The 21376-nt window shown below is 40.5% G+C and overlaps 1 protein-coding gene across 3 annotated transcripts in view; it reads left to right on the forward strand.

The window, feature by feature from the left end:
* LOC110981963 (alpha-actinin, sarcomeric-like) overlaps positions 1-21012 on the forward strand; it is a 43274-nt gene extending 22262 nt beyond the window's left edge. For all 3 annotated transcript variants that reach the window (XM_022240031.2, XM_022240030.2, XM_022240029.2), the window contains exons 5-22: positions 988-1066; positions 1512-1593; positions 2013-2098; positions 2752-2844; positions 4510-4587; positions 5150-5305; positions 7668-7744; positions 8462-8591; positions 9176-9267; positions 10046-10154; positions 11081-11221; positions 12328-12486; positions 12777-12861; positions 13178-13326; positions 14148-14249; positions 14825-14971; positions 15770-16012; positions 17335-21012. In XM_022240031.2, coding sequence (XP_022095723.1) covers positions 988-1066; positions 1512-1593; positions 2013-2098; positions 2752-2844; positions 4510-4587; positions 5150-5305; positions 7668-7744; positions 8462-8591; positions 9176-9267; positions 10046-10154; positions 11081-11221; positions 12328-12486; positions 12777-12861; positions 13178-13326; positions 14148-14249; positions 14825-14971; positions 15770-16012; positions 17335-17493 — 2167 coding nt within the window. In that variant the 3' untranslated portion in view covers positions 17494-21012. The remainder of the gene's footprint in view (positions 1-987; positions 1067-1511; positions 1594-2012; positions 2099-2751; positions 2845-4509; positions 4588-5149; positions 5306-7667; positions 7745-8461; positions 8592-9175; positions 9268-10045; positions 10155-11080; positions 11222-12327; positions 12487-12776; positions 12862-13177; positions 13327-14147; positions 14250-14824; positions 14972-15769; positions 16013-17334) is intronic.
* The last annotated feature ends 364 nt before the right edge of the window (positions 21013-21376 follow it).

Genomic DNA, 21376 nt, shown 5'->3' on the forward strand with positions numbered 1-21376 from the left:
CCCCTTACCATAACGTTAGACCATTGTGAGAGAATCGTGGATCATACATGTACGTACTTCCTCAATTGGAAATACCGGTGGCAACACAAAACTAACTCATTTTACTAACATAAATTTCCAATGCTTTTACCAGTCGTCATTTCACCAATCCTTTCTTATGTAATTTACATTAAGGTGTTGTTTTCAGTTTCATTGATGTACATTGTAACTTGGCATGCAAAATTGGTCAAGTAAAAATAGCAAGGGGTCAGTTTAATACATGTACATGTACATATAGGTAGCCATCCTACATGTACATGTATGCACATGTGCTGATGTGTCTGGAACCTGCACCGTTAAGAATTCAAAGTATTTTTCACACAGTTAAATTCACCGCTACTTGGGTTGGCATCGGAGTTTCAAGTTCTTAACTTTTATTCTGGCTCACGGCGTACATTCAATTTAAAATTGCATCAGTAGGGACATTCTCCCTACGTGTGTAATTTACCTATGCGGTTTAATATTTTCTTGGAAATAGAAAGTTTCTTCATTGTACATGAGGTATGCCACACCCATTTCATCTTGTGAAGCGGTACTGTCGAATGCCCCTTAAGCTGCTCCAGTTCAGACTCATACTTCCTGTCTGGTGCAGAAGAGAAAACTCTTACCTTAATATACATGTACATGTAGATTACTTAGGACTGTAGGAATTGATGTAATTGGCATGGCAAACAAATGAAATTGCATTAAGATTGTGAGTAAGTGAGTGATTAGTTGGAAATGCATAAGTGATGCCATTTTGGGCTGAACTGGTGATTTAAAAGTGAGCTTCGTAAACATGCTTTTTGGCAAAAAGGATAATGAAAAAATTGGATTGAAAAGCCTCAATATCAGCATGAGCATGGCTTGGTTCGTGTCAACGCATTGAGGGTGACGATTTGACAGTGAGTTTGGAATGGTTTTGAGTGTTTCATGCTAAGTGTCTGAGGTTTTGTCTCGACTTCTCAGCTGGAAAGACGGCCTGGCTTTCTGTGCCCTCATCCACAGACATCGCCCAGAACTGATTGATTACAACAGTCTCTCAAAGGTATTGTTTGAATAAAGCAGTAGACGTTATGAAATCTTGTAAAATCTCATAATCAAATAATGTTCAACAGAGGAGGAAGACAAGGCCAGTCTCAATATTTTACAGTATTGGTACATTTCTGTTACGACCCTAAAACTTCATGTTATAAACACATTCACACGTAGATTCAGGTCTGATTCACTTTGTTATTAGAAAGTGCTTCACTGAAACCAGGAAATCAACTGAAAGCTGCAGGCTCGTTCTGCAGTTTGATATCAAAATTGAAAGGGAAAGAAGGATCCGATGAGTTTATACAAAGTGAAATGAAAGACTTGAAGTCTATCAGTGGGTACACTTTCCTTGGCTCAGTTCCTGAGGTGAGCTGCTGCATGTAGCTGTCAGCCACGTAAAACTGCAAAAGGTGACAGTTTCTAACAAACTTTGTCCGTTGAATCTCTGTATGTAGGATGACCCCAGGAAGAATTTGGAGCTTGCCTTCGAAGTGGCAGAGAAGTACCTGGACATTCCCAAGATGTTGGATGCTGATCGTAGGTTTCGTAGTCCTCCATGTCTGTTGATTCTTGAAAGAAGGACCACGTGTCTGTTGATTCTTTAGAGAGTGACCACTTTTAAATTTAATTTTGTTTGATTTAATTCTTTTGAGGAAGCTTTTGTGACTACATATGTCATGTACCTGGGGGAAAAAAGGGATTTTTAGAATTGTGTCATTGGCATCGTGGCTGTCCAGGTAATGGTCAGTGTTGTGGTCAAGACAATCACATGACCATACACAGTCGCAAGTAACGGTGAACGGTGTAACAAGAATGCTTCCATTGCAGTTCATTTGAATAGATTGTGACTTGAGTTCTGACCAGTGTTCTTGTGTCCGTCTTGTGACAATCCTGTCGAGCCTTGTGTTGGTCCTAAGGGGTCTCACCTACACCTTAATGTTGGTCACTTTGTGCAGATATCGTGGAGAGTGTCAAGCCTGATGAACGTTCCATCATGACCTATGTCTCCTGCTACTACCATGCGTTTGCTGGAGCTCAGCAGGTATGTTCCTCTGGCTTGACTCGGAGCACTCTTGAAAACTTTATGGATGACTTTGAGCCTGCATTCACACTTTTTAAAGCAAGAAAACACATGAATTCTCCCAGGTCAATGAGGAATGATTAGTTTTTAGCTATCTGCGGGGGGGCGGGACTTAAATGCCAACAGAATATCAGATCTCTTTTAATGTTGTGCTGACTTCTATCAAAACAAATCTCTTTGTGGACCAACGGTGTATTGAACAGTCAAAGTAAACAGTTTGATCAGATCATTTACTTATTCTGCAAATTTGTAAAAAAAAAATTATTTCAAAGAGTTCCTCATTCAGAGAAAGGTCATTAGGTTTAGAAATCAAATGAGTAGCCCCAGAGCTGTTGCCATGTACATAAATACAGGTTTCATTGCTAACTGAAGTGTACTGGGATGTTTATATTGGTCTGTTTCCAAATACATGACTGAGAATGGACTTAGATATACATGCAAATGTGGTTGCACATGGACCTTTATAATGTTTGATGCTCTGCCTCAAGTTATCTTGATAAAGGTGTCAAAATGAAGCTCCAAAAAAATCACACCTACCACAAACAGCTGAATTTTGGTCATGCTCGTACATGTATGTTAATTTCGTTGCCTTGATGTTTGATTGAATTATACAGGCAGAGAATGCAGCCAACCGTTTGTGCAGAGTACTGAGATTGAACCAAGACAATGAGCGACTAATGGATGAATATGATCGACTTGCTAGTGATGTAAGTAAAGACTTTTCAGTTGGGCTATACACACTGCTAATGTCTTGAGGGTAAGACATTAGGGTAAGATTGGGGAATGGGGAGTGCCACAGGAGACACTTTGAAAATTGGCTTGGAACTAACCACTTCGCATCAGGTGACATGCGAACACACAGGGATTTCACAGAGGACATTTAACCCCTTCACGGGAGGACGCGTTAAGACACGCCATAAAAATTGAGATCCTCGGCCCACTTTTCAGCTATTATTTTCGGCCCACGCTCGAGCGAACACGGTGAAAGAAGGCAAACCCTGGCTCTTGTGTATATGGTAATTGGTCTTTGTGTTTAGCCCAGAAATGAGAGGAACAAATTTGCATCATAATCACTAGCTTCACAATAGTCCCCACTTTGAAAAGAGGCAATGGGAATGTGGAAGCTTGAGTAGAGCTGCATGCTACCAAACAATCAGCCTTTTCACCGTGTAATTCAAAGTGTGCAGAGCACGCTGGGCCACAAACCGAGAATTTGCAGTTTGGCAGGTGGCCTTCGTGGCCAAGCGAGGCTGGAATTCTTGGAGTCGGCTTTCGGAAAGACATTCCCGTCGTCGAGAAGGGGTTAAACACATTTGGGTGAATTCTGTATGCAGTGCCAGGTGACATGTACTCCATCCCCACTCTCGAGGGATTCTGCTTGAGCTAGAATGCATACCAGAGGCACCAACAAGTCCATGGAGGTTGAGCGTGTGAGGGGTCCTGCAGCAACCTCAGTCACAACAGACCAAAATCACGCCATGACAGTGTCAGAATTTCAGACAGTAATGAAGTGGTAGAAATGTTGAACAAATCTTGAGCAAACGATTATCGAGCGTCCTTATTTGAAAAGTCCATCTTTGTAAAAGGACTGTGGTTGTGGTGCCTTGGCATTTTAGAAAACCTGTCCAAGAAGTGAGATTTGTCAGGATTTTTCCAAATTTCAGGATTTTTTTATGATGATTTTCCTGATTTGAGGATTTTTCAAGCAATCTCTTTTAAAATCTAGAAATTCCCAAGTTTACCTTTATGGTGTTCTCACACATCAAAGTTGACATGGTTGATACAGATCATAATAAATAGGCATTTTAAGGGATGCCTTCAAGCAAGCATACACCCTACACTGCTGAAGGGCCATGACCAAACCCCTTGATCATTGTTTCCTGGATATGTCATTACCCTCCAATCTCTCCCCTGCCTGTCTGGAACAAGTACGTGAATGGACTTCTGTGTTGGGTTGGTGGTTGAACTGAATCAGTTAAGAAAGTACAGGCAGTAAAATATTTTGCTAAATGTTTGTACTAGCCCGTTTTCATTTCATTCTTGGCGGGGTTATTTTCCCATCATCTTGGTATTTCAAGTGTGAGATTATGGTAAATACAAGATTTAACTGACCTTGGATTAGGTACTCATGCCTTCTGAGAGTTGGGCAAAGATGACCACGAGAACTCTGGTATGTACGTGTAGGTATTTCACCCAAATATCAATGGAATTCTCCACTGTACACTGGTCACTGAAGTCCAAGATTCTTCCAGTTTGGACCGGCATGTAATGCTTTTCAGGAGAAAAACAATTGGCTACTCAATTATTATAGTGCGTTTGGTGTGTTTATCATGGCCGTCAACTTCAAATTTGTTCCATAATTTTTGTTGCAGTTGCTGGATTGGATAAAGCGTAAGCGTCCATGGCTGGAAGACAGAACTCTGGCAGAAAACAGTCTGCCTGCTGTTCAGGTATTTGCACGTTTCCATCATTTGATCAGGAGGCAAATCAAGCATCATTTTCAGAGTGGTCACAGACACATACTCTGCAGTTCACTTCTTCTCTTTTATTGGAAGATGTAAACAATCTGCATTTGTGGTTAACTGTGTAGTTCTGGAGGTGTTAAATTACACTTCTAAGACCACTTAATCTGGGTAATTATTCAGTTTCCGTTGACCCAATCACCACATCTACCTACTTAAAATTTGCTTGTTAGTAGAGTATGTGTATATAAAGCAGATGTTCTGATCCAACAAAGGACAGGAGCCCCCAAAATGCCTTGTTACAGCTGAAATACAGGTGTTAGGTTCGCATATTGTCTTCATGAAGAAGTCAGAATCAGGCTGTGATGAAATAACAATTGATCTCTACTTGAGGTCAAGTGCTTAAGTTTCGTTTGGAACCGCTGTCTCACAAATCTCTTTCATCGCATGTATTGTAACAGCCATTATCTTTCCCAGAGCAATATCTGTATCTTTTGCCAAACGGGGAGAAGTCAGAGTTTCTTAACTTCTGACTCTCTGGTGCTGCTAGGACAAACTGGATGAGTTCCGCAACTACCGCGGCAAAGAGAAGCCCCCCAAGACGGAAGAGAAGGGGCAGCTGGAGTCGAACTACAACACTCTGCAGACCAAGCTTCGTCTCAGCAATAGACCGGCCTACATCCCACAGGAAGGCAAATTGGTCTCGGTAGGTGACACATTAATCAAGTCCTAGGCCCACTGTCGTGACTGTTCTCGTATTTAGTTCTAGCGTAGTGCACTGTACATATATGTATATCATGTGTGGCATATGTACTGATACGCGGCATTTACACACACAAAATCCCGATAATGAAAACAGTCCTGTCCGTTTGCTCTGTTCACATCCGAAAATCTCTTGGGGAAACTTTTTGCACCCTTACATAGATTGTTCTGCGATGATTGGTTCGTTCATGTGTTCCACTGTGTGGATCACCCTTCCACAGTGCACAAGAGCACTCCTGAATATTGTCTAGTGCTTACAGTGCATGCATGTGCTCATGCTTTGCATGTGAGCAGTGTTTTTTACACGTACACATGTCCATATTGTACTTTTTATTAACCTTGGACCTGTGGAAAATCCCCCTCCGGTTATTGCAGTGGTCAAAGGTTAATAAAAGGTATTGTTACTTTGTATAGACATGTAATATTTCTAGATGTTATCAAAAACATTTTAATAGGGTCAAATGCTAAACAAAGGCCTGATCTGGCCTTAGGCAGTCAAATCACAGTGTGGCTGCCATCCATAACACTGGTGTAATTGCTTGAGAGTGTACACATAGCAAAAGAAATAAGTGAGTGAAAATAATTAGCTTTGAAACCTGGAAGAAAATGCCCAGTTTTTAGTTTTCCTGTAGCCCATGTTCAACTACACCCTTCAAGGCATTTCTGAAATTGTGTGTTTGTTAATGGCTGGTCAGAGGGTGAGTCCTTGCGAAATTCTCTGGTTACTTATGCTGTAGAAATTCAGTTCACTTGGTGAAACAAAGCAATAAGCCACTTGCAAGTTAAGTTTGAATAAAATCTGGTATCCTGTGTTATCCGATTGCACAGAAACGTAACAATTTGAATTCTCACCTTAATTATTCCAGACTTCCAAAATATGTTGAGCCTGAGTTTGCAGGTGCTCTCCCTTCCCTTCAAAATAAATAAAAGAAATTTTGCTATTGTGCACCAGCAGAGTGATCAATTTGGAAACATACAGGAAGATTTCTTGCCTGAATGCTTTTGCAGTCAGGACTGATCTGATAGAATATTCAAGTATGCAGAGCTACTGACAAAAGATTTGCAAATGAGGTGGTCCCCTGCAAATCTTTCTCATGGCCATAGTTGAAAGTCTGTTTGAGCAACACAGTATTTTGTGTATTATACTTAAACACCGTATTGCTTTCTCAGTCCGCAAAAAAGGAACGTCCTGGTTGGTATCTCTGCTGTGTTTATTGTTTCTAACGAGGAACTGAAACAAGGAACTAGTAAAGAGCCACAATTTCCCAGCTGCCCAGTGTTGCCTTTATACTTCGATTTATTGTCATGGGATAGTGGTATCCTGGAGCGTATTGATACCCTGGATGACCCACAAAAATAAGCCTCAACCAGGCTTTGCTGGCAGCCAGCCCAAGGGCTGAGATAGTGGTGACATAGCAGTTGTCAGATTCAATGGTTAATCAGAATAGGTACTCGTAGTCAATGTTGTGACAAGGAACTTGTGTAGAGAGAATTACATGTACGTGTTACAAGTCTGGAATAGGAACAGCTTTACATGTACCGGTACATACAAACATCTGGGTACATCCTCCCCAAAAGTGCCCAAAGTCACTCCCTTGCGTGTCCCTACTGAATGCCAAAATGGCATATCTGTTCAAGCTTTCAGTCTACTTAATTAGTTATTATAAGTGGCTTGGGGAAGTGATGATTAATGTACGCTACTCAAAACAAGCTAAGGACCACTTTTTATTTTGTGTATACTTTTTTTATGAGATACTTAAACTACTGAATATCTCCTGCATCATTGCACATCAAAGTTTTTTATTCCAATGAGAGCACCGTCTCAACAAATAAAAAATGAAAGAACTATGCCCCACTCATTCCTTGGGAAAAATTACAAGTTAAGAAAAAACGTGGTCCTGAACTTTTTTTGAGTACAGGAATTCTATCCATTGTGCATTGCAGGTACATATGAAACCCAACATTAATTCATTTTTTCACTGAAGTCAGTTTTGACAAACTCAACTTGAAATTATGAATGGTTAGAAGAAATAAACCTAAGTTAGATTTGATCCAGATATCTTGGTAAAGTAACATTCATACCTTGAAGTGTATCGAGGATTACTATTTTGAAAAAAAAGTAATTCATAAGTTGACAGATTTGCCTCTTAGAGGACAAGCAGGCCAATACTTACCTGAAATAATTTAGCATTTTTAAATGGAATTATGCAAATACTTAAATCTTCTTAACCAGTAGAGGCTTTACATATATGGACATCTATATACATGCATACTGTACCCGGCACATGTACTTTGGTATTTGACAGGACATTGCAAAAGCATGGAAAGGTTTGGAGCAGTCCGAACGTGGCTTTGAGGATTGGCTGCTGGCAGAGATGAGAAGGTAACCCCTCCCTGCTGTCCACCCCCCCTCCCCCATCCACCAGAAGATAGCCATCACACGTCGTTATCTAGAGCAAGATAAATGTTGTGGAAACATTTTGACTGAAAACGTAGCGGTGTTTGTGAGTCTCTTATCATGATGAAGAATGCTTCAATTGGAAGTTTCCGCCTTGTTTTTGATATGTTCGTCATTCCTTGATCCCGAGACAAAAAAAACATGAGGTCTCATGATCACATTTTCCCGCAGACGACGCGCCATTCAAGCCAGTCTCTCTAGATGTGGTATAAAGACCTTTCTTTTGCTACATGGTACTCGTAGGTTTTGGCAAAGCACAGCTGGTCATCCGTACAACAGGCAAAATGATTGAGAAAGTAGTCAAAATCTCCCTTAGAATGGTAATAATATAAAGCACCACAAATATAGTACACTGTGGAATACCCGGTACGTAATGATGATTCCCTCTGTAAAAAAATGGAGCAAAATTGCAATTTGAGGCAAAAGCTGGTGCCAAACAAGGATGGAATTTTCTGCAAATACTGGTTGTCAATGTTTGTAAACAGAAGAAAGATCATCAGCATCAGAGCACCAGTAGGATTTTTAATAGAAATTCTGATGTTGATTTGTTGAATATAAAAGTCGGTGCAAGTAGAATAAATATAAATATAATAAATGTAATCAAAGTCTCTGAATCTGTTATTTTCCCTTGGTTTTCCCCAGACTGGAACGGCTGGATCACTTGGCAAGGAAGTTCCGTCACAAGTGCGACATCCATGAGGCTTGGGCAGAAGGCAAGGAACCAGAGCTGGAGGATAGCGACTTCTCTGGAGTCAAGCTTAATGAAATCTACGTGAGTTGGCCGTTTGTTTTCCTAGTCAATGAAAAAAGGTTTTAGGCCTTCACTAGTGTACTATTGTCACCATATGATTTGCTGTGAAGAAGATCTTGAAAGCTTTTTCATTTCCTGATATCTTCACTGAAAGGCGGATAGAATTTCCCTTTTTTCTTTGTAACATGCTGAATCTCGTCTACTGAGCTTGAAGACAGCCCCTTTTTAAATGTATCATAGTCTTATGGACTTATGTAATATTTAAGAATGGGACAGCAGTTTAACTTTTCACATTGTCGCCGGCCTTTGGAAGCATATTTGTTGGCACTCGGAGTAAGGGCATTACTTCATATATCTTCGTCAGCTTCCTCTTGGAATTGATTCAGTTAATTGGGAGAAGTACAAGCACGAAGCTTGCCTTGATTTAGTTCCAAAAATCTGCAAATTAGGGATTTAGCTATTCAGTACGTTATTAGAAATTCAAAAAGCAGGCAGTGGTCATTACAGTTTACATGTTACATTGAGTAGGCCGATATTTGTATGTCTGTTGTGGTTGCTTTGCTTGTTTAATTTTTTTTTCCTGATTGCTACGATTGATTCGACAGGCTCTGAAGAAGAAACATGAGGCTTTCGAGAGCGACCTGGCTGCCCACCAAGATCGCGTGGAACAGATCGCAGCGATCGCTCAAGAAATGAAGTAAGAGCTCCCACCCACCGTCACTATCAATCTCATGCTTTAAGGAATAATGCAGGCAAGCCAAGCCTCAACAGCTACATGTTGGTTTCTTTGGCTGCATCCAGTCACTGTTTGGTGTTGCTAATGATGAAGGCAAACATAGTGTTGCAGAGGCAATGTGTATTAAATTAATGGATGTATAAATAACAAAATTCATGTACAGAAGACAGGCAATCTGTTTTCCAGCCAGTACACTGCCATACTTACAGTTTATCCTGCATTATGTGTGTGTTTGGTTTGGATTCAGGGAATGCCTTTCATTCATTAACCCTCACTCTTTGGGTCAATCAGTCAACTGCACAAAGATGCACAGCTGTGTCATATTGTGCACTGCACCAAGAGTCCCTCATAGGAATATCAGATTGCACTTTTGTGCTGTCCAACAACTGTGCTTCACTGTTTCATGTGCGTCATTGTGCAGTAAACCAACTGCAGTGAAGAGGACTGCACCAAAGAGCCTGTGTCATTTTGTGCTGGCAACCAACCGTATGCTCACTGAACCATGTAGAAAACACATGCACAAGAGTGACTGTTGGCATTCATGCACATCTGTGCTGTTAAACCATAGGAGGGTTAAAGGGACAATTTATTTTTTCGAAGGAAAGTCAGGACATACCTGTGGGTACAGAATTTGTCCCCATGATGTTTTGGGTCCTCATAACGTCTGTATTCCAACACGTCTAGTCCCCTGACCCAGTAAACAGGTAAATGTGTTCATTCCTCCCTTTGTTCTCCCCAGTCTCCTGGAGTACCATGACATAGTACCCATCAACTCGCGGTGCCAGGCTATCTGCGATCAGTGGGACCGACTGGGTAACCTTACCTCGACACGCAGACAAACTTTGGAAGTAAGGTCACATGTCAATTATTAGGCTCTGGCTGGAAATTATGCACACGTGTATAGGAATTACATGGAAGCCACCTGATTAGCGGTTACTGTAGCCAAACGTTATTTTCCGCTGAAGTCAAAGTTTACATTACATCGGAATCGGAGTTTCATGTAGGTCTACAATCCTGGACAAATATTGTTAGGCCCCCCCACTCCTAGACCCCCTTTCAGTGTTGGTTCTCGCTGCACGGTCTGCACTCCAGCTCGACATGACAACATTGACTGAAGTATTGGGGAGCCTGGGAGCATAAGGTTATTGCCAAGTGACCCAACAATGTTGACCAGGATTGTAGGTCTTTGCTCCGTTGGAACTATGCAGGAAGACAATAGCAGTAGACACAGTCGTAACTCAGGAGACTCATTTTGAACACCGCCTTATTCTGGGGATCTTTGAGGAATGACACATTACAAAGCCAAGTTTACAGTTAGTAGCTACATGTACATGTACATATATAAAAAGTCTCTCAAATCTGGAGAAATATTTTGTAGAGATCTGAAGAGGTCCTCTAGTCCTTGAAATGCCCTAAAAAGAAGTGGAAGTTAATCTTGTGTGTGTTTGAGAAATGGAGACAAAATCATGGCAAAATGTGTACTATTTCTGTGTAAAAATCCCCCGGTAAAGCTTTCAATTTCTTGGTTGGTCTGACCTACACATCAGTGAAGCAAAACAAGACTCAAAAATTTCCAGTTAGAGTACATTTCTTGTTTCACAGAAACACTAAGAATACCATGAAACACTTCAAACAATTTATTGTTCCTTTTTTTCTCCCTATGACTTTCTGAAAAATTTAATGTTTAGTGACCTGAGATTCATAGCTCAGTAATGAATGTTGCTGCAGTTGAATTGAGGAGTACAAATATTAATTTCTCTCCCATTTTCTCCAGAAAATCCAAGACCTGTTGCAGAGAGTCGACAGCCTGTTCTTAGACTTTGCCAAGAAAGCTGCACCGTTCAACAACTGGATGGAGGGAGCCAGCGAGGACCTGGTTGACGTCTTCAGTGTGCACACTGTTGACGAGATCAGAGTAAGTCAGTTTGGTTTTCGGCAGAAGGGTCTTCAACCGTCATTTTGCTGTAACAGTCATAGACCGTCAAAAATTCCTTCCACTTGATTTTCTACAGATCACACACACAGAGTTGTCATTTGACTAATTTGACTGATAGAATAAATTTCTCAAGAACGCATCTTTTGCATAGGAGAGTTAAGCTGGCTCAAGGATTCAACTGGTGTGAAATGACAAAAATATTACCAGTTGGTTGATTTACATGCTGGTGCTTTACACCTGGGATCCATCTTCTAACCAATGCAAGCGTTTAGGCTGCCGTCAAATCCTTCACAAACTCATCAGTTTCTCATCCAGTCTTGAGCCAAGTCGCAAGCTGTTCAAGCGAACAGTGACTAGAGGATCGCTTTACATTGGACTGTACAGCAGTCCTGCCATATATGAACCTATTGATTGCTGACGTATTCAGTGTGTATATGCTACCTGCTCCTGAACCACGGCACTGACGGCTTCCAATTCTGGTTTTTGAGTATTCCATAGACTGTTCTCTCTTTTGGACCACTGTTTGGATGTTTTTTGTAACAGAGGGGTACATTCTGTAGAATTTTCTACCTCTCGGAGAGGCTGCTTGATTTGCCGAGGAAAACAAACTCCATAGGTGCTGAAAATATTTGAATGACAACAGCATCACTTCATTTGCGAGTACATACCGTTTCCATTAGAATGAGAACACGTTATTCAGTGGCATGTGACCAAGGACCTAGCAACAGATGTCAGGAATTTAGTCAGGCGTTTAAAGATGGTTGAAAGGATTGTGTGCACATAAAGCCGTGGTTGCAGACTTTTCTAGTGCCGCTTGTTGGCCCAACGAGTTAATAATGGAAATCCCGCCCAGCTAGATGTAGAGTACCGAGTGACTACGTCATGCGCACAGTTATGCATAAAAGACATTAGAGCGAGAACCACCGCATGAACCAACATGTAGGTACTCCATTCGTTTGCACGGCATTTTTTACTGGTTCTAAATGACGTCACACTTTGATACTCTATTACGGTATTCTCTTGACTTTGTTCAAGCTTGAAGGCCAATATGGTAACATGGATTGATGTGTTTTCCACCCTGACAGGGTCTGATCCAACCCCACGAAGAGTTCAAGGCCACCCTCAACGACGCCCAGGCTGCCTTTGATGAACTCGTAGAGATTGGCAACAAGATCAAGAACTTGTTTGCTGAACACGACCTGAACATGGACAAGTCAAACCCTTACACGACGCTCACTGTACAGGTATGTGGACCTACATGTACCAATTACCAAAGATATTCTTTTGAATGAACATTTTAATTTTAATCTTCCTAAAGGTCAATACTGTGTTTGTACATCATTTCCAAGAAATGCCATACTTTCCAAATCTGTTGACACAAAGCTGGTGAATTATAGATGTAAACGATTTCAGTTTGTCTACCCTTATCCTACTTCATTGAATGAATTGCGCATTCTTCATCAATGTATGATTGAGGAGTTATTCCTTGACGAATTTACCCAGAAATAACTTCTTGCTTGATGAATTTATTCAGGATATTGTCTCCAAGTGGCAAGAAGTACTAAAACTAGTTCCAGAAAGAGACCAGGCCCTCCAAACTGAGCTGCTGAAGCAAGAATGTATCCTTGCATTATGAAAAACAAGTTCTTCCACTCGCATCTGATGTGCCGTCTCAACGTGAAACATGGATTTGCACAAATCTGATGAAAATTATAGGTATTGTGGAGAAACAAAATTGTACGTTTCAGAAGGCATGCAAACATTTGTTTAAAAGCACTGACTCTGACGTAATAATTTTTCCAAAGATTTCATAGTTGCAAACAGCAGTAGGTGACCTTACATGTATTTCTAGGTTGAAATTGAGGCTAACTTAGGAGAAACAGCTGGTAAAAGGGAGAAAAGTGAGTAATTTTTCCTGAGTGTTGTCGCAAACAGCCAACGAGCGTCTGCGCTACCAGTTTGCCAAGAAGGCCAACGTGGTAGGGCCTTGGATCGAAGGGCAGACAATGAAGGTTAACAACTTGCATATGGAGCACGGTGTCCTGGAAGAAAGCTTGGCAAGCCTCAAGAGGATCGAAAAGGATGTAAGTCATGAGATAGCCACATACATGTATAATGCAATGAATTGTCTGACTGACAGTTGCATCCTGGGACAGCAAAAGAATCTCATGGGTAGTATGAGTCGATTAATGCACGTTACTTTCCATCTGGAATTGGGAATTATTTTGACAAGAGCTGTAGGGAACCAGTGTAAACATACTGCATGTCGCATGGGATTTATTTTATTTTCCCAATGACTCAAGAAAACTTGACTCCACTGTGCAATTAAACAAACCCAGATGACACATGGCAGGAGAGAAACATTCATTAAACAAATGCAGAGATTTCAGCATTATCCATATGAAGTTTAGCAAGTTAGCCAGTTTTAAGTGCGAGTGCTGTCCAAAAATCCACACATTTGTGAAGTAGGATGACATGCATGAGAATGAGCCAGGTTTGTCAGTGACCAGAAATCACTGTTCTGAAATACTGCTTTACCAACTTCGTTATATTCAGAACAGCTAGGCTGCACTGTACAAAAGTTGACATCCCCGACACAAAAACAATGTTTTATATCAAGCATGCTAGGTAGCAGTAAATTAAATTCAATTGATTTAAATTTGGCATGCAACCAATATTGGCGGCATACCCAGTTGTCACTCGCCGTGTAGTTATTCACAGTGTTGTACTGCTAAATGGATGCTTCTACACAAAGCTGGATTAAGTTTAGTTCTCGCACCCGGCGCTTCAGTGTATCTCCAATCAGACAACTTTGTTTCAAGCAAGGGTCTTTAATGAAATTTGCTTGTGTGTGCTGTAATTTTTACAGGATGTAAACTCTCTTTCTTTTCTTTATTCTGCTCAGGTCGTTGATTACAAGTGTCACATGGACGAACTGGAGATGTTTAACCAATCTGTACAAGAAGCTATGATCTTTGAAAATGAGCACACCAAATATACCATGGAGGTGAGGCTCATGGCTTATGTGTTGTTTATTGTTCAGCCGACGGTTATATTTTTCTCTGAAACTGTTACAGAGCACGTGAGAGACTGAGAACCAAAGAAATACATGTACAGCCCCGCGAATAGTAAACCTCGCCCGATACCTGGGATCCAGTGGATACCAGTTTATAACCCCGGTACTATCGGTGCATTTGCAACGCACCAACTAATATTAATCCACGTAAGTAAAAACTCTGCCGTTAGGAGAGGTCATAAAATCCTGGCTGGCGTTTTCCGAATCTATTAAAATGATGATCTCTTGCAGCTGAATGAAACGTCTTTTCATCACAATGGTTCTTGCGGTGAGGCGACGGGTTGTAAATCTTGGCAGCTGTCCTTTTTTCTTCCGGTCCATGCCGTGATCAGCATAGAATGCACTGTGGCAGGCGAAAAAATACCGACAATTGACCGGTTCCATACCAAACCGCTTTGACTTATCCAGTATATGTTGGTTTATGAATATTCATATGTTATCCAGCAAGCTGGCTAGTTCTGAAAGTTTGTAATGTGATCCCCTCATTTTGTTTTTTGTGAAACCAGACAATTCGCGTTGGCTACGAGCAGCTGATGACTACAGTCAGGCGACTGATTAACGAGCTGGAGAACCAGATTTTGACCAGGGATTCCAAGGGTATCACGGAGGAGCAGTTTTTGGAGTACAGACAGTCCTTCAACCACTTTGACAAGGTGGGGGGGGGTAATTTGTCAGAGATAAAAGACTTGTCAAGTTCTTTGAAAACCAAAAAGGGTTCACCCTCTTCAAATCAACCTCTGCCGCACCCTGCTGTGATGTTCCATTGTTATCTAGTCTGTTTTGCACGGTTTCTGATTGATTGGTCAGTTATCCGAGTACGGAGAGTCCTCTGTATATTTAATTTTGAAAGGCAGAAAAAAGTGTCCTGGTGTGGCTGCCACACAAAGTCAGTAGTGTTCACCATTGAATATTGGCAAAGGCAAGCTTTGAGCCAAACAAGAGCAGATGTGGCAAAGTAAGATGATGTTCGCTGGGTCCACCATGGTATTTGGAACTTGACAGGAGGAACCAGAAGTAGATTGCAAGTCAGCACGCTGTTCACAAAGTTGTTCTCGTAACAAAGTAGATGGGGGATATGAACATTCATGTTGGGTTCAGGGGGACACATCAATTGTTGTTACCTCTTCAAAATACCTAGTGGTCACAGAATTCGAGTGTGCAATTCAGATGATATGAGAATTGATTCTTACCAGCGGTGTCCTTTAAAAAACGACGGATATGTGCATGTATTGGTGTGAATGAAGCCATTCCGGTATTCTCCAGGTCTCAGACAAGCTGATTTCTTCATATACACTTGAATTGCATACCATTAAAACTTGGAAAATATTGAAAACTCATGCTGTTTGGAATTTCTTCCTTTTTTTTCTTAATTCTGTGTTGCATTTCTGGTTCTTTAATCCTCTAAAGAGCTTTGTAGCCTATTTCCCATATGAATTGAAATTTTCCCACAGAATCACTCTGGCAAGCTGGACCCTATTGAGTTCAAGTCGTGCCTGGTGTCACTCGGCATGGCAACACCTGACGACAAGTCTGGCCGAAATCCAGAGTTTGATCGCATCATGGAGAGCGTTGACCCCAATCACGACGGCTATGTCACGTTTGAAGCCTTCCTGGATTACATGTCACGTGAGGCCACCGACACAGACACGTCAGAGCAAGTCAAAGGCTCCTTCAAAGTCCTTGCTGGCAACAAGGTAGGCTCTATTAAGAAAAGTTTGGTTTCGGCAATATTGCCTCAACTCTGAAGAGTTTGCTACACGTACATCTCTGGTCGAGTTCGGGCGGCCAGTTCTTGACACGGGTTTCTTGTTCTCGGGCTTGAGTGTCGGGAACACGACTCAAGAACACTGTTCTCGGATTAGGATCACACATCACCTCCTTGTCAGTGTTTTTTACAGGAACACACAGAAAACCTCGTGAGATTTTGATTTTTGCAAAAAGTAGAGAGATAGCTTCCAAAGCCATAGACAATGGGAACTTTGCAAATTAACATAAATTATTTTCCGTCACACAAATGAATGTTCCTGTTTACATAGAAAAGAACTCAGCCCATCCAAACATTAACTCTCAAATAACGGAGCCTACATGGACGCCGCCATGTTGCATGTTGCTTGTCACTAACTACCAGCGATAACCAGTTGTTTGCATTCGAGCGGCTGACCCTCAAACAACAAATCGAGCTGTTTGTGAACATTTGGGAACAAGCCGCGCGAACTCAGCCTCTGTTGACATGTACAGACAGTGTAAATCAGATGATATGATATCTAGTGAAAGTTTTGTTAAAAAAACATTTGCAGTTCATCAGCTTTTGTGTTGAATTTTGTATTGCACCGTAACTATGTTGGATAATATAAGTTTGTCAATTAAAGTGACCTGTACTCAGCTTATTGTCTCCGGTTCAGGCTGAATTTGGATTGCATTCCTGTAACGCACGCTGATGTACCTGGCAAGTGCAGCTGGAGGGCAATGGAGGGCGCTGCTGTCAAGAATTTAAAATCAAATCCGGGTCCTGGCACATGCCGCAAAGCGACACATGAAATTTTGAGCATATCACACACAGGAATCAGCATTATAGTGCCCGGTGTACACTCACACTAAGCTGGGGAAGCCATTACTCTATGTGGCATGGTGCGTCTTACATTCAACAATACCCACACTAAAGCATTCCTGCCAGTCACACTCCTGAGGTGTTCTCCGACATGTTCTGTGAGCCTGGGTTTGATTCCTCTCCTGCACGGCCCTGTCCGCCAGTGACATTGTTTGGATCCATTTTGTGCAATCAATCACTGTAAGGGACCTGATGTGTGATGTTAGATGAAGCCATCAAAAATCCAGTCTTTTTCCTAGATTTGAAACCAGCTTAAAACTTTCCCACTTAAAGTTTTGAAATGTGTTTTCTTTTTAAGATGTTAAGGTCTTCTCTTCCTTTCACTCGCAGTAGTCGTGTTATTTCTTTCTTTGCTAACCCATACACTGTTAGTCACAAAGTCTTTCTCGCCGGGTTTTCTTTCTGTAGAACTACATCTTGAAAGAGGACCTGATCCGTGAGCTTCCGCCTGACCAGGCAGAGTACTGCATTTCAAGAATGGCACCCTACACAGGACCTGATGCCGTCCCAGGTGCCCTAGATTACATGTCCTTCTCAACAGCCTTGTATGGGGAGAGTGATCTGTGAGGAGGATACCAACTAGGATGTAGTCCAGCAGTTGATTACTAGAGCATTTCAAAATTAAACAAGAATGACAGGTGGTGAATTCATGGTACTTTTTAGTTGATAACCAACAGCTAGCCTTGTAGCGACAAAGTGTATATTGGTTTTCTTATTCAGAATATTTGTCTCAATGGTAGTACCAAGCAAATCTGTTCTTTCATTCTAGAGGGTTTTAAGTTTAGGATTTCATTGAGCAGTTTGGCTTTAACTAGTTAAAATAAAAACACCGAGAAACCAGAAACTGGCATATATACTAGACGAGTTGGTTTGCGGAGTGGTTTTACCCTGCTGTGATCTTATGAATGATATGAAATTGATTCCATCGTTAATGGCATTTGCATGTTTTCGCTGATGCATATTTCTCTGTTCGGCATAAGTTGTGAGAAGAAAACTCCCAATAAGGACTTCAGGTGGTGTTTTTTTGTATCTGCCTCTGTGCATGTGTATACATAAAATTCATCACTGAAACATAATTAATTGCTGTTTCGCTAGAGTGTTTTAATATTTATGTCACTTTTAATCATGCTTCCCAAAGACTTCTTTTAGCATGGCATTCATACAGTGGAAAAGAAAACATTTTATTATATATTTGTTTTTTTAATACTAACAATTGGTCAAACTTGTAGACAACATCAGTCTTCTCTAGGAACTTAATTATAAGTTGTACATTGATGAGTTACAAATACGTGTAAGTCCCGTGCCATACACGTTTGTTTTTAATAGTAAAACCTTACCTGAGGCTTTGTGGTGTTTTTATTAGGATGTAACGTTTTGTAATTGTGTATATGTTTTCCCAGACAGTTAGTTTGGATTTCCAGGGAGGTTGGAGAGTCCTCAGAGCAAAGGGGAAGAAGGGAAAATGTGGGAAGTGGTAGTCCTAGAAGTCCAAGTTTGTGTTCACAAGTTTAAAAAGTATTTTTTGCTGTGAAAAGTAAACTATGTCTGACTCAATCCTATAATATGTCATCGCTGTGTAGAGCACAATTAAGTTTCCGTAGATTCATGCAAACCTTTGTGTTGAAGAAAAGGAAAAGCGATCTGTTTTAAGAAACGTCATCAGGTGTTGACTGTACTGTGACAACAGTGCCATTGACCAGCGAAAAATAACTTACTGAGCAGCACCGATGCCACATTTATCATGCAGGTGACTCTGTAAGCGTACGCTTTTTTTGGGCTGTAGATTGCAGATCATTTTCATTGAGCAATTTTCAGACTCCATGGTATACATTGACAAAATCACTCCATTTCTAGCTGAATGTAGGTTTATACAACGCTTCTACAAACCTAGTTGGAGCCTTTTATAGCTAATTAGTTGATTGGTTTCCATGGTTGATAGGTAAACCAAGCCATGGAGAGCACATGTAGTTAAGGTTAGCTTAGCTTTTTCTTTTGAGGATATAAAGATGGCTTGGTTTTGGTTATGAGTTTGTTATATATTTTTGTTTGCATACAAAGCGAGATTAACAACAAATCTAAAATGACGATTATTTACTGTGTATGATGGTGACTGTTTAACAATTTTATTTTGTAGTTGAAAGAAAAAGGATTGAAGATGTGATAATTAAATCATAAGTATACCAAATAAAGTTTTTAAAAAGTTTAATTATTGTAAAACCGAGGTTAAAGACGTGCCTTACTATCTATGATGTGGTTACGGGAGTCCTTGGATATAGCTCATAATTTGGTGATTAATCGGGTAGATGCAAAGTAGAGTAATGTAAATGGTATACTTGTTTGAAAAATAGCGCCCAAAACTTAGTACATTAAGGTAATTGCTCTGTTGATGCATAACACTTTAGAAAAAATCTTGGTTTAGAAATGATTTTGTACTGTGAATTGTGAAGCAAGATGTGATTCCCAGCAGCTGTCAATGATCAAAGAATGCTTGCAAATTCAGGTACACATTGAAAATACTCAAATATGTACAATCTTAATATTTTAGAATGCAGCATGTAATTAGATACACAGCTTCAGCGGTGATGTTTTGTAAGAGTGGTTTTAATACACCTAAATGATGTGTACTTTTTGGGGGGATTTGGAGTGCAGAAAGTCTGCTAGACATGGGATAATTGTCATTTTGCTTTTACACTGTTCAATTGTTTGTGCATTATCACCACAAAGCAGTCGTGAGAAATTTTCTGTTAGGCTCATTTTTTATGTCTGTAGTGAATTTATAAACTTTTCTTTCAATGCCTGTACGCTTTACTGCAGTTCATTGTATGTCAGACATTTTCCCCGGAATTGTCAGTAAAATCCATACAAATGCTAGGTAAAATTGATACTTAAGTGAAAGTTTAAAAGCTGGAATGCAAGCAGTAAAATGGTTCCTTTTCTTTCATTGTGATATTGATATATTCTTTGAGAGTGATTGTTCCTTTTAGTATCGGTTCTGTCAGTGTAAAGGTTGGAAGCTCTCGTCATTTTCTCGTAAGCTTTAATGCTAGTTTTCTCCCATTGCAAGATCTTTACTTTCAGAAAACCCGCTAAGCAGGTGTGTTGTCTATGCTATAATTTTTATTCATTTATTTATTTTTATTTTGACTGCTTGTAATGCACACATATGCATTATAAGTGACAATAAATACGCTCAACCCTTCGTGTTTCTTATCCTAATGGAATGTTAGAGTTTTTGCAACATTTTGCTCAATACTATCTTAAAAGTTTCACTTTAGTTGTTTAATATAGAATTTGAAAAGTCTCAGTTGACGTGAATGAAATGGCCTGGGTATTCCCGAGGCATATATACTGTACTTGTAGCTAAACCTTGAGGTACGTTGTTTGAGCAATTTTTTTTTTTATCGCAACTCAGCCTCACTGGAATGATCGGCATTTGGAGAAAAAAAAAGAGTTGTCGGAGTTAAGATGGTGCTTGTAGGCAGTGTTGTAGTGTAGGCGTGTTGGGCGATGGATCGAGTGTGGTGCACTCAGAAAAAAAGACAAAGTCTCAAGTTTGGTCATTTATAAAATTCAGCAAAGCAAGCCCCCCCAACAACTCTAAATTAATTTAAAACCTTTGCAACTTTGTTAGATCTTTCTGTCAGTTTACGACCAGTGTAGAATTCCAGATCTAACTGTGGAGAAATCGGCAATTGCAGAAGATGGAATAAGTGGCGTAACTCTATTACACTTTTCAGTAAGAGTCAAAAGACTGCAATGGCAGTTGAAGACGAGGCGTCCTTCGTCATGTATCTTTGAAACTTCATAATTCAGTAATAATAAGGGAATTTGGACATTTCTAATACGTGTTGGAGGCGAAAGCGTCTTTCTGCGAAGTTAACTTCGTGGAGTCATTGTTGGAAAGACGTTTCTTGGGCCGTGGTTGGGCAGTTGGATCATTAATAATTTGCCTATTGTAATGTTTTCGCTAACCCTGTCATACGGCGCGAAATCACCTTTCTTTGTCTTTTTTTTTTTTAAAGTTGTAGTTGGACTTCTGTACTATGCAAAATAACTCATTAAAACCCGCCCGCAATCTTCCCACGAGATTGTGTCTTGTAAAATGAATTGTGGTGCATTTTTGTGTACGTAAGGTGGAGTAGATTACAGAATACCCGCCCGCTAGAGCTAGATTTGTTTTTACCACTGAAAAATGAGGCCAAAAAACCTAAAATATCGACCTACATCGGAAAATAAAATACTTGCGAGTCGGAACTTTACTTGTTACTTTAAGACCATTTTCAGTCACTTTCTACATGGGGTCAACGTTGTCTCCAAATACGTCTTTATAATGACAAGGGCGGATCCAGGACGAGTGGGCAAGGGTAGCCACCTCCCATCCCCAAAACAATAGCCACCCAGAAAAATGAAAATGAAATGAGAAGTGATTTTCTCTTTAGTCCATCTCTCT

This window comes from Acanthaster planci, linkage group LG01 (genome assembly GCF_054643075.1).
Source record: "Acanthaster planci isolate LZ-2023a linkage group LG01, COTS_SCS, whole genome shotgun sequence".
In the NCBI taxonomy this organism is placed as follows: Eukaryota; Metazoa; Echinodermata; class Asteroidea; order Valvatida; family Acanthasteridae; genus Acanthaster; species Acanthaster planci.